This window comes from Volvox carteri, assembly GCF_000143455.1.
Source record: "Volvox carteri f. nagariensis unplaced genomic scaffold VOLCAscaffold_66, whole genome shotgun sequence".
In the NCBI taxonomy this organism is placed as follows: domain Eukaryota; kingdom Viridiplantae; phylum Chlorophyta; class Chlorophyceae; order Chlamydomonadales; family Volvocaceae; genus Volvox; species Volvox carteri.
In genome coordinates this window covers 427,351-443,755 of record NW_003307609.1, presented here as the reverse complement: position 1 = coordinate 443,755, position 16,405 = coordinate 427,351, and the positions used below count along the sequence as shown (strand labels likewise).

The window sequence follows — 16,405 nt, the reverse complement described above, 5'->3', positions numbered from 1 at the left end:
CTGCACACTTTTCTTTTGATCCGCACCCGTTGTGAGAGCCTTGGTGACACTGATTGCGGTACCTTTGGAAAAAATCGTGAGATATGGACAGTGAGCAGCAAGCTTCATGGCTAATTCGTATCGGACTTGTCCGCGCCACAGCTATCGGTGTCCATGGTCCAACGCTATGAGACCTTTACTGATGTATCAACATGTGCTTGCTATTGTGGTGCCCTTGCCTGCCAATGCGCACGAGTGTTTTGTTGTTCCGAGTTGTAGACATGTTGACACTCTGTGGAGACTTCGGAATACAATTCAGGACCCGCTCCGGCCCGCATAGGTTTGATGGCTCGTCAAACACAATCCCAGCGTACTGCATGTCAGTCAGCATTCATAGTAATGCATGACAGCATCTTTACGGGCGCACTGGGCATCCAACAGAGATGCGCACCGAAGGCCCAGGGCAGCTGTGTAGATGCGGCGCGGTACAAGAGTTCAGCTGAACTCTGGGATACTCTGGGGGCGCTCCAAGCGTTTGTGCAGCAGTCCAGGGATGATAGCATGGTGCATGGGTCATCCATTCCATCGTTATCAGGGGTGATTGTTACGTGGAGAGTTTTCGTGTGTATTCCTCATTTACAGGTGCGTTATTTATAGGTGTGCAGTAGTTTTGTGAGTAGTTTTGTGTTCGTCGTTTCCCGTCCGCTCTTTCCTTTGCTTCTTCCGTCGTCGTGAAATGGAGGAGTTTAGTCTTGTCCAGCTACAGAATGACACTTACTGTTGTGGGTAATCCATGAGTAGAGTAGGAAACTGGGTCAGCATGCAAAGCATATATCAACTTGCATAGCAAAGTTGCAGGCATGCATTGTTATGGCTGCGACACTGTGAATCTGCGCTCTGAAGTCCACCAATGTCCACAACTTTCGCATTTCGTTTACCGGTAAATAACACCAACCGAATCACCTATTAGTTTTGCGCAGAATAACGGTAGGCCGGCATCAAACGCCGGAAAACGCATATCTACGGTTAAGGGAATTAATTTCTGTCCTAGAGGACCTCTGTTCTGTGGGATGCAGCAAGTCCGCCTTTTCGTTCGTTATCATCAGGATCAGGGGCGAACCAGGCCCTTCTGGCGGCCCATCGGGCCGCGTGCGGGGCAAATGTTTCGAGTATGCAGGTTTGATTGATCCTAGTACTGAGTTCAGGGACCGAACTTCCATTGCGGGAACTTTGGTACGGCACGAAAATCCCAACGCGTTTGCCGTTGTATGGCAGGCGGCACTTGCAGCTGGAGCTTACGATAATTAAGATACGGTTTTGCTATGGGTGCAACAATAATCATAGAGAGAACTATGACAGCTGCTAACGGTTCGTAACCTGTAACCAGCAACAGGCATACAACCAACAGTGGACGGGAGAACAACATTTAAGCCGCAGACGGTGAATAACGCATAAGCTCTTATGATGCTTCCAATAAGGAAATGATAGTTCAGACTCCTCTTCACGAATTAGAGCAAGAAAGCCGAAATTTGACCCTGTCGCCTGTTGCAAGCAGCACCGCCGGCTTTTTAAGTAAGCAACAAGGCCGCGCGGATTATTTTCTTTCGGCACTATTTTGCCTTGCTTTTCCGAACAGGTGAAACTTGAACCATGAGTGGTGCCTCTGAACTGAAAAAAGCGAACATGGTCCCTGTTCATGCCATCTTTGCCGCCTTCCCCCACGGAAAGTACCGGCCCTCCTTCGACGGCTTGCGGACCCAGGACAGGGTGCTTCAGTCGCCCTGGCCTTCCTCTCCCTTCATACCAACCAGCGAGGACCCGGCTGGACCCAGCAGGCGCTCGCACGGCTACTGGACTGGCTGACCGCGCCATACGTTACAGCATCGCCGAACAGAGCGGCCCATAAGCCTGTTGGCCCGCCTCGAGACGCAAACAGCCACGGTGGGCTGGCAAGGACGGCTTTGGAACCGGGATGTGGCCTAGGGCTCGCACCCAGAGCGCTGAGCTTTCCACCGCACCTACAGCCGCAACTGCGTCAGCTGTTGGCCGCGCTGCCACGCTGTCCCAAACTGTACGACAGCCTGGACGAGCACAGCCGTCTGCTGCTGCATGACCTTTTGTCGGTGCTGCCGCGGCGTTGTGCCATGGGCACTACTACGCCTGCTCTTCATGGCGCGGGGGCGGCGGCGGCGGCGGCGGTACGGCAGCTCCATGGCAGCGGCGGATCCGGAAGCCACCCCCGGCCAGGGGCGGCGGGCGCTGGAGCGGAGTACCAGCGGCGCGACAGCGGCCGACGGACTGTGTACATAGGGCCCTGGATTCGTGCGGCACTGGAGGCATCGCGGTTGCGGTTTCAGTCCTCAGTCCCGCCCCCGCCGCCGCCGCCGCCGCCGTCGCCGTCGCCACAGGTAGACGTGGCGGCAGCGCCGCCGGCGCAAGATCCCTCGGCTTCATGGCCCGCTGAACGACGCGCACCTCTGGAAACCGAATTTGTACCGCAAGCCGACGCGCCGCACAGGGTGACGTTGCCCCATAAACGAAAGCCAACAGCGGGCGGTGACGGAGCCAGGGATCTCCGTGGCGTTCCGTGGCGCCCCTCGAATGCCGGGGGGGTCGACGCCGCTGCTGCTGCTGCCCATGGCGACATGGGTTTCCCTAAAAAGGATGCGGGTTGGTGGTGGATCCCGGATCTAGATCTGGATCCAAATTTGGATCTGGACAGGACCAGCCGAGGTAACCCACAGGATCGATACGAATCCGGATACGCCCTGAATCCAGATCTAGTTACGGCTCCCGGATTACCCGGTACCGGTTCTGCATCTCAGACGGTGCCACCGGCGCCGTCGACGCCAGGCGCGCGCGTGGATGATGATGTCTGTGCCCGCCGATGGGGCTGGCGGCAAGACCGTAGCGACGGGGGGCTACCGTACGGTCAGCGGCCAGCGCGTCCATCAGAGGCTTCGGTTTCGGAGCTGCGAAGAGCGAGGGAGGAGCGGCAGGAGGCGCTCTGTACTTCCAGTACGGTCACTGAAGATGACGGGGCTGACGTGGCTGGGGAAAAGAACACCGAAGAGGAGGACCAACGGCAACATCAGCGAGTGGCGGTTCAGAAGCGGACGGAGGAGGAGGAGGAGGAGGAACTGGGTGTCGACGGGCCGCGTGCGAAACGGCCCAGGACGGGGATTACAGCCGCGGTGGCGGTGGCGGCGGCGGCAGAGCCAGCTACGCTGCCTCTGGGCACGGCAGCTGATGATAACACAACGGCGGCGGCGGCGGCGACAGCGGGGACGACGGTTGATCCCAAGGCGAGCATGGAGAAGTTTCTTCGTGCTCTTCAGGTGGATGGAGGGAGGAAGGGGGGAAGGGAGGGAGGGATGCAAGGCACGTTTCTTCCCGTCACGGCTCCAGGGAAGGGGAGATGTGGCTCCTTCCTCGCCCCCCCCCTTCCCCGCGAAATCCGCAACCCATACGGCACCGCACCGTCACCTAGGCATAGGTTCTCGGCTGCGTCTTGCGCCACTGTCGTCTTTCTCCTCTCATCCTCCTCCTCGCTCTGCGCTGCGTTGATGGTATGGTTGCGATATGAGGTATCGTACAGGAGGTGATTGGTGGCGGCGGCGGCGGCGGTGATGACGGCGGCGGCGGCGGCGGCTTCGGGCGCGCCGCCGCGCCCTCGGAGGTCACCTCGTGGCGGCACCTGGAGACGCTCCTAGAGCAGTGTGCTGCAGCCGGCGGTACGGCGGCAGTCATGGCCAGCGGCGGCGACGGCGTCGATGGCCGGAGCTCCGCAGCGGCGGCCTTTCCACCGGACGTTGTACGGCACATCATGCGGCAGCTTCTGACGCCGCGGCTGAGTGGCGCGGCCGCGCGGATGTTGCTGAGTGTTGCCGTACTACCGGCGGTGGCGGCGGTGGAGCGAGTAATGCCGCGGCCTCTGCAAGAGGCCTTGGCCGCTGCGGCAGGTACGGATAAACCTGGAAAAGATTGTCGCACATCGTCGTATAAATGTAACGCCTATAGTAGGTGATGGAATAGAACCCTGTATGCTTCCTAACGCCGGCCGGTGGGCAGGGCTTTGGATGAAGAACGATCCAACACAACACAATACAACAACACAATCGTTTTGGCCCCCGGCAGGCGGGGCCCATCCACGGGCGCTGACGGAAGCCGTACTCATCCCTGCCGTACAATGGCCCCAACTGACTCCTGGTCAAGCCCAGCTCCTGGTCAAAGCAGTCACTGCGGGCAAGCCGCCGCTGCCGCCGCCGCTGCAGGTCTGTGGTGTGGCGCTCAGTGTGCGTCGGGAGCTTTCGTGCTGCAGCCACTATGTATATGAGTACATATATATTTAGTTCTATGTCTATGTATGTATATATGTATATGTGTATTATATATACTGTCTCGGAGTTGATTTTCCCTTCTCTCTTTCTTGCTCAGAGTCTTCTCCTCCGTGCCTCATCCGCGTGTGGGTCTGTGTGGAGTGAGCCCCACGTGACGTTGGTCCACGGGCTGCTGGAGGCTGCTGGGGAGGGACTGGACCAGGTACGCCGACCACTGGGTGCATGTATGTATGTATCTATGTATGTATGGATGGATGGATGTTGCTTGCTGAGGCCTCTCTGGGTGGTCACTTCCTGCCACTGTGTTTACCATTTCTTTTCCCCCAACCAGTCATTCCCCTTCCTCTCTCTCTTTCCCTCTCCCTCTTCCTCTTTTTTTGTTTCTTTTCTTATCTCTTTCTCCTCTTCGTAAGTCCTATCTCTCTAATCCAACCTTCTCCCCCCCCTCATCCCCATCTGCGTGTGCCGCCCCGGGTGAACCTCCCCTCTTCCCCCCAAACGGCAAACAGGTCGCATTGGGATTGTTATGTCAAGGACTGCACGCCGCAGTTCGCAGCAACGACAACCCACACATCCAGGCAGGCATGACCCGCAGTGTACCGCTCTGCCGCCTGCTGCTGAGCCTGCTGACCAAGTACGGCAACCGGCTCAGTGTCGTACAGCTACGGCAGCTGCAAGAAGCCGCTGCCGCCATGTCCACCTTTATGACGAAACCCTGCATGGTGAAGTTGCAGGAGCTGATGGTGGCGGCGGCGGCGGCGCCGGGTGCTGGTGCTGTCGATGGCGGTGTTGGCGGCGCGTGGGAGCTGTAAGGAGTGGGGGTCTGGGAGAGTGTGGGGAAAAGGGAAGATCGAGACGGCGTGTTCTTCCTTTAGAAGGTTTTTGCTGGAGGGATTTATCTTGAGTGATTTAGCGACGACAGCGACGACTGTCGCAAGGGAGGCGGCGGCGAAGTCGACATCCTGCGGAATGGAGTACCCGCTGACGCCTGATGAGCAGGTTGAGGGTGCGAAGCCACAAGGTTCCTCCGTTGTTCCTCCTTGTTCCTCCCTGACACAGCAGACACAACATTTCACGGATCGGTGTGGTTTTCAGAAAGAAACTGTCCGTCGAAAAGAACCCCTGTTGGGGAGTGAAATAGAACATGAAACCGTATGCTGACAAGCAGTGGGAGCAAGTAGGCTTGTGACCGCGTGCCTGTTGAAGAATGAGCCGGCGACTTATAGGAAGTGGCTGGGTTAAGGAGTAAAATCCGGAGCCCAAGCGAAAGCGAGTCTGAAGGGGAAGAACTAAAGTATCTGTATCTGTTACATATCGAACCGGGCCTGACGCTGGCCAGGGGCACCTAACAGTAAAAAACCCCAACGGGAATGAGCGACCGCCGAAGCACTCTCCCCTTAGCGGCGGGAGGAGGAGAAGGGCGTGAGCGGGGGCCCACAGCCCCCTAGTACTGCTCGTCCCAGGGCGCGCGACTCTGTGTCTCTACCTAATGTCTCCATGATGAAAGAGCGCGCGTGTGTATATGCGCGCACACACACGCACACACCGCTTGAGAGTAGACGCTACCTAACTGCGTAATGCTGCCTGGCCCACAGAAGCGCTTTTTATTCATGCACAAACTGCGGACTAAAGAAGAAATGCCAGTTCCTTCTTCCAGTACGCCACGTGGCGCACACTGGTCGCACATGCGCCTACACATTCCCAGGTATACCAGTGACCACAACAAGAACAACAATAATGACTACTAATACCAAAAGAAAACTTTACTTCGAACTCGATACTAATTAAACACGAAACACTGCTGTACATTACCCCTCTTCACGTCGCAGGGGATCTGTCAACACAACCTAATGCTATATATTATACACGTGCGTGACTGACAACTACAGCTTTTGCCATTGCGCTAACCTCCGTGCGCAAAAGCAATCTTTTCGAAGCTGTGCTAAGTGCGCTTCTCTTCCAGTTGATCCTCATTTATTATTGATTTAATAAAAAGTACACATATGTAAGAACTCCTAAGCAGCACAGCCGTGCACAACGAAGGAACGCGACAGCAGAGACTGATAACGAGGCTTGTAGAATTGGGCTCCGAGGAAGGAAAAGAAAAATGAAAAACATTTAATCCCGGGCTTCGAGTACGACACCCTGTGCAACCGTACCGTTCATTACTTCTCTTTTATTTACTGTGATCTGTTATTTAATTTTCTATCCCCCCAGCAACAGCTAGCAACTAGCAGCATCCATTTAATGAAAACTCCAACCAATGAAAAACGCCGAACCATTCCTAAGGCTCTTCAAACCCTAAATTCCCTCGGGCCCGCGTCCATATGAAATTTCTCTCTTTGCTCTGTCTTATTATATGCGGGGTTCCCATCCCTTCCCATCGCCCAAGAATTATAGCACGTATGCGGAGGCATGTACGGAAAAAACACGCTTTCCTTTACGTGCGCTTCCTGGTCGGTGGTCGAAGAGTGGTTATAGTCGTTGTGGTGAGTAGAGTGCCCAAACGGATTTAGAACCGAAAAACCGAATTCCGGCTCACGTGCCCCCTCGTGTCGCGTGTCGCTAGGACGATCGTCGCTCGGACCGCTGCTCAATGTATTCCATCACCCTCATCTCGCTGCTCCCACAATCACCGCCATCCCCAGCACTGCCACCACCACCGCCATCATCGACATCCCCGACCCATAAAATCACCTCTCCATTCGGAATTCAATCTTGTTGTGTTGGGCAACCAACAAGGGAGGTTCTGCTTTACGCAAATGATAAAAAACATGGGGGCGTGACATCTTATCCCTCATGCCACAGCACGTCACAACATCCTCCTGCATTATACAATTTTTTAAAAAGCCCGACCACAATATTAAAACGATAGCAACCCAGTTGCCGTACAGCATATGTCGACATGGGGGGTATCACCACGAGCTGAGCAATGCCCGAATGGCGTCAGACCCCCCGGCCGCTACCTCACTGCCGTTGCCCTCGAGGAAAGAAGCCGCCGCCGTCGCGGTCCATTCCTCCTCGAACGTGTCGTACGGCACCGGTGGCGGCTGATCCGCCAGCCGCCGAGCACGCTTCGGCGCCGGCGGCGGCACCGGCAGAAAGCCGAAATGACTTCCGTAGACACCGCTGACGTCCGCGGCGGCGGCGGCGGCGGCTGTGCGTGCAACGGCGGGTGCGGCTCTGCCGAATCCCGAAGCGTCTCTGGTGCCGATTCTTTTGCTATTGGCGACACCACCGCCGCCGCTGCCGTACAGAAAATCCTTATCGCTTTCGTACCCCTCCACTCCGGCGGGCGCCGCCATGCAGAAGCCGTCGGCGCCGTCAGCTGACCTTCCAGCGGAGGCGTCTGGACATGGCGGTGGCCGTGCTACAGCTGCTGCCGCCGTCGTCGGCGTCGCTGGCAGCGGCACGGGCGTCTCCGCCTCCGCCATCACTGTTGTACTGCTGTGAAACGGCGTGTAATGATGTGGAGTTGCTACAGCCGCTTTGCCATGCGGGGCCGAACGCGCGCGGCTCGGCTGCAGCTGCGGCCTCCAGGCCTCAGAGCCCACATCGCCAGCGCTACCGCCGCCGCCGCCGTCGCTGCTACTGCCAGTCCCTGGGCCCCTCGGAAATGGGAACGCCAGAAGTCCGATAGCCGCCATGCCGATGGACTCAACGACAGCCTCGCTAAAGGACCGAGCAAGCTGTCGTACAGCGCCAAACGGCGGACAGACCCGTGGGTCCACGCCAATCGCACTCGCCTCTTCCTCCCAGAGCGCCCAGCTGTTGTTGCTACTGCCGCTGCAGAGGCTGCTGCCGTCGGCCGGCGGATGCGCCGCCGAGCTGCTGACTGGTGCTGCTGCGCTGTTGTCAGTGGCGGCGGCGGCGGCGGCGGCGGCGGGGATGGAATTATCAGGAGTTAAGGGATCACGGTCCTCTTGCAACGAGCGCGACTGCGTAAGGGTTGTTGGCGCGGCTGCTGTTGGCGACGGGCGCTTTGGCGGCGGCGGCGGCGGCGGCGGCGTTATGGCTTCAGCCGCCGCCGCCATGTCTCGTGGCTGCGCTGCCGCCTCGACAGCTGCCGGTAGCAACTCATGAACGAACGGCGAAGTCGCATCAGCCGCTATGGCGGCAGCGCCAGCTGCAGCCCTGTCGACTGCCGCGTCGGTTAACGTCGACGGAGGCGCATCCAGCTCTGCTGCTGCCGCCGCCGCCGCCACTGCTGCCGTACACGCCTGCAGCGCTCCAGGCGCATCACAGGTTAAGAACGTGAGGAGCTGCTCCTTGCCGCCGACAGCCTCAAGGAAGCCGAACAGCCGGCAGAACGCATCCGCAACCTCCTGTGAGCTGACGGCGCCCTCCGCCGCCGGCGCAGCGTCACTGTACGACAACACTGCCGCCAGGTCGTTCAGCAGCGGCACCATGTGCTCCTCCCACGCCCACGCCGCCGCAGCCGTCAGCTCCGGCGGCAGCGGCCAAATATCGTTGTACGGCCCCTGCGATGATGCCCACAACGCGGTCAGTCCCTCCGCCGCTGCCGCCGCTGCAGCTGCCGTACTGTACGGGAGCGATGCCGTACGGGTTCCGGAAGCCGCAATCCGGGGGGTGCAGCTCCGAGTAGGCGACGCCGCCGCTGCCTTAGGAGGGCCTTGTGCCATCATCAAGGTAAAGAGAGGGTGATCTAAAGACGACGTGCCGGGCCCGGCCCCGGAACTGTTGACGTCATCAACGGCGGCGGCGGCGGCGGCAGCGGCGGCGCCGCCGACGGACGACACGATGGCCGGGAGGAGCTGCCGCAAGCGCTCTGGCGGAACCCCAGGAAGACCCTCCCGTACAGAGTCGGCAAAAATCTCCCGCAGCTCCGGAACCACATGCGGCGGCAGCACCAGCAGCGGCAAACTGACCAGTGGCGAGGACGGCGGCGGCGGTAGTACGGCGCCGCTGGCGTCTTTGCTCGCGGCATCCTCCGCCGCCTCCGGCAACAGTCTCAATCTCAGCACACCAGGTCGCTCGCGCGCGGGAACGTCTATGCTGCGAGGTCAGTTGGTTGGGTTGGTTGCTTGGTTGGTGAACAGCATGTGCATGATAAAAACATAATCAACCAAGAATTCTTATATATAATCTAATGCAAAACGGACTGAATATTTTATCTATATGACCAGAATGATGAATATGTCAGCGGCAAAACTGCTCTCGGGATTCGGTAAACCAATCGCGGTTTGGTCCCGTGGTGCCGTATTCCAACATCAACCGAAACAACCGCCATGATGCAGGGCAGCAACCGCCAATCACAACGGTCAAGAATTTCACAAAAGTTGACACTTGACAGGATTTTGCGTCGTCCTGCGCGGGCTCACCTTACGAAACACGAGACCCCCGAAGACGGGACGCCGTCTGACTGGATTGATCTCGCTCCCGGCCCCCCGCTGGCCCCCACACGCACGCCACGGCTGATGTCGAACGCGGCATCAGCTGCCGCCGCCGCCGCCGCCGCCGCTGCCGCCGCCGCCGCTGCCGCCGCCGCCTGTGGTTCCGGGCCCTCCGACAGCCTCAGCAGCACCTCTTTGCTGACCACCACATCCTCCTCCTTGGCGAAGGGGAGGTTACCATCGGCTCCGGAACCCTGCTCAATGACCAGCCTGTGCCGTGTGTGCCCAACAAGTACTTAAGTCAGTGAGTGTGTATGTTATGTATGCATGCATGCATGTACGGGCCCAACCTGGGTTTGAACTTCAGTTCCTTCCCTAGAGGTTCTTATTCTTAAGGGCGACAATAATAATCAGACAACAACAATAATCTCTATATGCCACCTATACCAGGCTCAGAGCCAACGATGCCGTCATGGAATCAGCCCCACGCCCCAGCTCAGCGAGCCCCGTCAGCTCACATGTATATTATGTCTGTCTGTCTGTCTGTTTGTCTGTCTGTCTGTTTGTCTGTCTGTCTGTTTGTCTGTCTGTTTGTCTGTCTGTATTCATATGAACCGATAGTTCAGTCCTTGCTGCCGAGGTCCACAAGGTCCACAAGAGCAAGGAAACGTACACAGACCAGCATGCGACACACCAGGACAGGACAGGACAGGATAGGGCCCCTATCATAGGGGACAACGACCCACAAATAAAGGGAAGCTGCCCGACGGACTTACTTGCATCGAACTGTTGTCGCCAGGTCGCCAGGTACCGCCGCCGCCGCCGCCGCCGCCGCCGCAGTCGCCGCCGCCGCCGCCGCAGTCGCCGCCGCCGCCACCGTCAGCGAATGTATGTATCCACACGCGCTGTCCGCTGCCGCCCTCGCAGAGGCCGTTTTAGCTCCCCCGCCACCAGGCGACGGCATCAGGGTGCAGGATGAGGAGCAAGAATAAAAGCGGGGCGGAAGCAGCAGGACACCGACACCGTCGACGACATCATCTGCGCTCGCCCCTCCGCCTCGGCCTCTGCCGGGGATTACTGCAGACGCGGAAGATGCGAGGGGGATTGGAATCGGCCGCGGCGCCGTCGGCTGTAGCAGCGACCCGTCCTCCTCCGCCTCGCGAACGTCAGCTACCCCGACCGGCGGCGCACCCTCCTCCCCCCCTCGCATCGACATCGGTATCGGCAGCGGCATCAGCATATCTCCAAGGCTCCGAGCTGCCTGTACCTCTTCCACCTCCGTCTCCGCTGCCACCGCCGGCGTTGCCGCCGCTGCCGCCGTCGCTGCCGCCAGCACAGCGCCCGCAGCGCCGAATTCCTTGCCAGCAGCACCCGCCGGCGGCGGCGGCGGCGGCGGCGGAAGCGGCGCGAACGCTGCACTGAGAAAGGGACTTGCGCAGGTCGGCAGTAGCATCAAGTAGTCGCCCCCGCCGCCCCCGCCACCTCGCCCACCTCCAGAAACAGCCTCGCCTCCCGGACATCCCGCCAGCAGTTGATTCCAGCCGCCGGGATCCTCCAGGGCCCGGGTCTCCAGGGCCGCCACCGTGTGGTGAAGGCGCAGCCGCCGTTGTCGAGGTCCTGTGTTCCCCTGTTCAATCCTGTTAGAGCTATCACAGATGACACCGGCAGGCTGCTGCTGCTGCAACTGGCCCTCTCTCACTTGATAATCTTGCTGATATTGACGTGCTTGCGGCTGCGGCGGCGGCGGCGGCGGCTGCATCAGCAGGTCCGGCGGCGCAGCAGCGTCAGCCTCCACAGCGGCCGCAACTTCGCCTCGGTCCGATGCGCATGCGGATGTGGACGCCAAAGAGGCGCTCGGTCCTGCGGGTGGCAGCGCCGGGCCAGCGAATGGAGAGGTGGAGTCGCAGGGACTCACAGGCAGTAGCAGCAGCCGTTGCGGCGGCGGCGGCGGCATCAGGGACGACATGGAGGGCGGCGGTAGGTTGTTGCCGCTGCCGCTGCCGCTGCTCGGCGGAGGCGCGGCTGTGCTGTTGCCGCTGCTCCACAAGACCGGCGAAGATGATATCGAAGCAGGCGACGGCAGCAGCGCGCTGTCATGATGCTCCGTCGTGGATATCGGCGGCAGCGGCAGAGGCAGCGGCAGCGGCGGTAGGTCAGCATCATCGTTCGGGAGTGACGCGTACGAGGCCGCCGAAGCAAAAAGCGGATCTTCTGAAAAAAGAGATCTGAAAGCAGGAAAATTCCGGCTATTATCGCATATCGCGATACTGTTAATATTCCCTTGTCGGGCGCGGTCGCGGCTTGGGCTGCAAAGATGGCTGCCGCTTTTGGCGGCTAAGTCGGGAACCGCATCTGTCGCAGGTTCTGGAGCTGATGATGTCGCTGATGCACTTGAGCCTGGAGAATGATCTGTCCTAACTGGTGACTGTAGACGCTGTAGGCGTAGCAAGAGATGGACCTTGCCGTCCGCACCAGTTGTAAGGAAGGGCGGCCACATGAGCACCGCCTGCGCGACCGCGGGCTGATCCTGCTGTTGGTAACTATGTCGCGATAGCGATGTTGGCAGCAGAGTTTGTTCCCTGCGGGCCGCCTCACAGCTGCTGCAGCAGCAGTCTTCATGACAACAACCGCGAGGGCACCAGCCGCTTTCGTCAATCTGCATAATGCCAATATTCCACTGTTGGCGGTCTTGATTATGTGTATGACCCTTGTTGTTGTTGTTGTTGTTGTTGTTGTTCTTATTGTTGTTTTTTTATTGCTGTTGCAGTTGTTGCTGCAGCTGCAAAGGAGTTCCTCGCTGGTCTTGCTGCTGTCCTTCTTGGCGGGAAGCGGATGCCGGAGGCAAATGTCTTCGAGGCAAACCTTGCTCAGGTCGCAAAGATGCAACGTTTGCAAGTAACTAAATCCAGGAAGTAGGACGCCGTGAAAATGGTTTAACAAAATCAGCTGTAAACAAACGAGAAGGAGAAGTTGGCAAGGATCATACCCTCCGGCTTCGAATGCAGAGGAGTAATACCATTCATGTTTCGGCAGGACACATGCGGTCATAAAGTTCTTTCAATGAGTATCGGGCGACTGCTGGAAACTGGGGGTCGTCCCAAATCCCGAGACCATCCCGGGACCCGTTGGTCGAAACGTACGGAAATCCCATGCATCGTCAAGGATCGCCATCCAGCTAGCATTTCACCGCTAGGTAAATCTTCTCCTTATAGGAATCTCGTCTGTTCGGAAAGGTTTCCTCGCACCGCGACCGCAACGCTGCCGGCAGGACGATTCACCTCGGTCAGACGACTTCATCCTCACCCTGAACCATCCAGGAAAATGGTTTAGCATTGCGAGGAGTGCTTTCAAAGTGCTTTAACGGAATCCCTTTCCACTCCAATTAACCTGCCTTCCTTTTTGAAATAAAGCGGTTCATTCGAAAAGATGCGCGCAGACCCATGGGTCGCTTCCTGTCACACCATCCCGGAATAAAACTGATTGGACTGATGATAATAATGATGGGGAGGAATCCAAGCACAAAAATTGTCAAGTTGCGGTACCTATCAACTGCGAACCTCAAAAATGTGACAGGTGGTGGTGGCCGTGGTACACCTTTCGTATGTGGGTTGCTATGACGGAAAACATTTTATGGTTATGATAGCGGTGCACGACATGCAATGTGAGCAGCGTGCATGCCGGCTAATGTGCTTGCATGCGTCCATGCCCGCAATATGCTTGCATCCGCGCAATATGCCGCATTGCCCCAAAGGAATCGTGTTCCATATATATATCCGGGGGGAAGCCCGAGTTTATTGCACGTAATAATTACAGCCTTGCCAAATGAGTGACACCCCCCATTCACGTGCGCTCCGAAACCACACTCCGCAAGAACCCCAACCCACCGGGCCGGTCGGACCCCCAAGTGCCATTTTAAAGGTTTAGAAACCCATTGTTCTTGTAGTAACATCTACATCCTCTAGTATTTTTACGACATCATCACCTCGTACGAGGCAGTCAATCCTCTTCTCGATTACGGACTTCGCAAGCTGCAGCCTGGTGTGCGCATTTCCTAGCATATCCTAGCCAGGGTGGAGTTGCAGGCAGGTTTGATTGAGTGAAGTAAATCACAGAAGTGGGCGGGCGGACGGCGCCTGGTGTGACCCTGACCTCATGTAAAACACTTACAAATTGTTGCCAGCCGGACCCCGAATTTCAAATATCTCAAGAAGTGCTAGGGCACTTTCCCGGGTGCCGCAAATTCATCTTTAAACGGATAATAGCTGGCCTATAGCATTAGCAGCTACTGCGGCGATGGCTCCGTTTTTGCCGTACAAAGAGTAGGGTAGTTACAACGAACACATCTTAGAGCCGCATGATGACGGCGAGGTGATCAGGATTGGCCTTGCGGGTGGACACACACCCACCGGAGCACACGGAGGGGGGAACCAACACAACCCACGAGGCCTGAGGGTGGCCCTAAACGAACTCTCCGGAGGTCAGTACGGCAGTACGGCATGTGGATGCGCCCTCATGCGAGGCAGGCACGCAGGTGTGCGCCCCATTTGTGTTACAGAAAACTCTATATATGTATGTATGTATGTATGTATGTATGTATGTATGTATGTATGTATGTATGTATGTATGTATGTATGTATGTATGTATGTATGTATGTATGTATGTATGTATGTATGTATGTATGTATGTATGTATGTATGTATGTATGTATGTATGTATGTATGTATGTATGTATGTATGTATGTATGTATGTATGTATGTATGTATGTATGTATGTATGTATGTATGTATGTATGTATGTATGTATGACGTTGATTACACTGTGGGCTGAAAAGCCGGGGGCCCAGGGCCGAAGCACAGCGCGGGGGGCGGGTGCATACGGCTGGTTAGTCTCATGCACTCCGCCCCCGGGTCAGGCCGCACGGGAAACGACGGCCGGCACGCAACAGCGCTTGTTTGGCGCTCCAACTAGACGGGATCTATGCCCGTTGGTCTCCTAACATAAACGAAGTCGCAACTGGGGGGCTCTTCCTGCCGACCGAACGAACCGAGCATCTCAGAGAGCTCGCTACCAGGACTTGGGCGACCGGGAGCCCGACGAGTCTTCCCGGGCTGGGGAGGTCACCAAGCTCAAAAATCCTCACGCAAAAAAGAGCGCAAAGAGCTCACACCACAAGACGCCAAACAGCCTCCTGAGACTACTACCCTCCTCCGCCTCTCCCTCCCTGGGCTAGTCCAGGGGAGATAGCCCCCGTCGAGGGGGTAACACCGCACAAGTCCGCGCCCTTCCACAGCACTGGGTCTAAATTGAAAAGTACTCAAACGGGAAGACCCTGCGGCAACGCAGGGCGATCAAGCCTCCGGAAACCACAGGGGGGGGATGTATGTATGTATGTATGTATGTATGTATGTATGTATGTATGTATGTATGTATGTGTGTGTGAGAGAGAGAGAGGGGGGTGATAGTCCACACATGTCCACATCATGCATTCATGAAAAAAAATAGGTGTATTATTGAGTGTATACGCGCTGCCCAGATCTGGTCACCTGCCCCGCACATATCGCCCAACCTCATCAATGCCCTGCGACCTCAATCCCCTCCGGTCAAACACGGCATACACGGCCAACACAAAAACGTCACAGACAGCGTTTTGGCGGAAGCAGTGTTCCCTTCACCCTGCAGCAGCAGCAGCAGCAGCAGCAGCAGCTCTCACAAAGTGTTGTCGCCCACCACCAGTCTGAAATCGTCAAACGACCGCTCCAGGTCATGGCTGCCATCCGCCACGGAGGCCTGCCGCTCAAGCAGCTCCTCTAGCAGCAGGCGGCTGCTCTCGTCCATCGAGTCGTACGGCAGTACTGGCTCGTCCGCTTCGACAGCCTCCCGAAGCACCTGTCGGGGTTGTTTGGGGAGTTGGGGGGCAGAAAGATAGAGCCGTACAGCTCCTGGTTGGAGAACGGGGCAGACCCCATGCACGAGGGGTTAGGTGGGTGGCAGGCGGCAGGTGGTGGTGGTGGTGGTGGTGGGATCCTGTGAAGGCACATGCCGAATTAAGCCGAATTAAGGATGACAGCCCCGGACTTAGCCCGATAGCTCCGGTTTCTGCATATAATTTAGTACGACATGCGTGCTGCTGAAAAATATAAATCATTTCGTATTATTATGTTTTCCTTAAACCTATATATCTAAAACTTGTAGGGGTTGGAGGTAGGGAGGAAGAAGGAAGCGCAGATGCATGGGTGTGGCGAGAGCTTTTTTATTATCCATTTCTAATTAAAATTTATAGCTATATTTATAGCTACTTAACAAAAAATACTGAATATAATTTAGATATTGATCATATATATTTGTGTTGTCGGTAAAAAATATTTACTGTCTTACATTTTATTTTTTTTGTTGTGCGCGAAAGGGTATAGTAATATTCAATTTAGTGACGTCGTACGGAGAGAAATTCGTACGACGCTTTGCGTGGTACATCATTGGTGCATGTACGACAATAACCGAGGTACGTTCATGTTGCCGCGCCCGTCGTACCTCGTACAGACCCTTCTCCTCGCCTCCCTCAAACAGCGCTCGCCAGTAGCGCTCCCGTTCCGATTTGGTCAGCAGTACCTGGTACGACGGTATGCACGCACAGGCAAGGTGGTCGATGGGAGGCTGTACATTGTACGGCGAGTGTACGAATATGCGACTTTGGTACACCATCTATCTTGGCGTCCATCCATACCTCACGTGT

General features: G+C 57.0%; 2 protein-coding genes across 2 annotated transcripts; one reads left to right on the top strand and one right to left on the bottom strand.

Annotated features, from left to right (window-relative positions):
• Positions 1-378: 378 nt before the first annotated feature.
• Positions 379-5,131, top strand: VOLCADRAFT_97953 (uncharacterized protein; the record flags this gene model as incomplete). Its single annotated transcript, XM_002956877.1, has 6 exons — positions 379-621; positions 1,791-3,317; positions 3,578-3,941; positions 4,117-4,253; positions 4,417-4,521; positions 4,829-5,131. The coding sequence occupies 6 exons, from the start codon at positions 379-381 to the stop codon at positions 5,129-5,131; spliced, it is 2,679 nt and encodes an 892-aa protein (XP_002956923.1).
• A 2,103-nt stretch (positions 5,132-7,234) lies between these two features.
• On the bottom strand, positions 7,235-13,584 carry VOLCADRAFT_97952 (uncharacterized protein; the record flags this gene model as incomplete). Its single annotated transcript, XM_002956845.1, has 4 exons — positions 7,235-9,335; positions 9,662-9,968; positions 10,865-11,774; positions 13,558-13,584. The coding sequence occupies 4 exons, from the start codon at positions 13,582-13,584 to the stop codon at positions 7,235-7,237; spliced, it is 3,345 nt and encodes a 1,114-aa protein (XP_002956891.1).
• Positions 13,585-16,405: the final 2,821 nt, after the last annotated feature.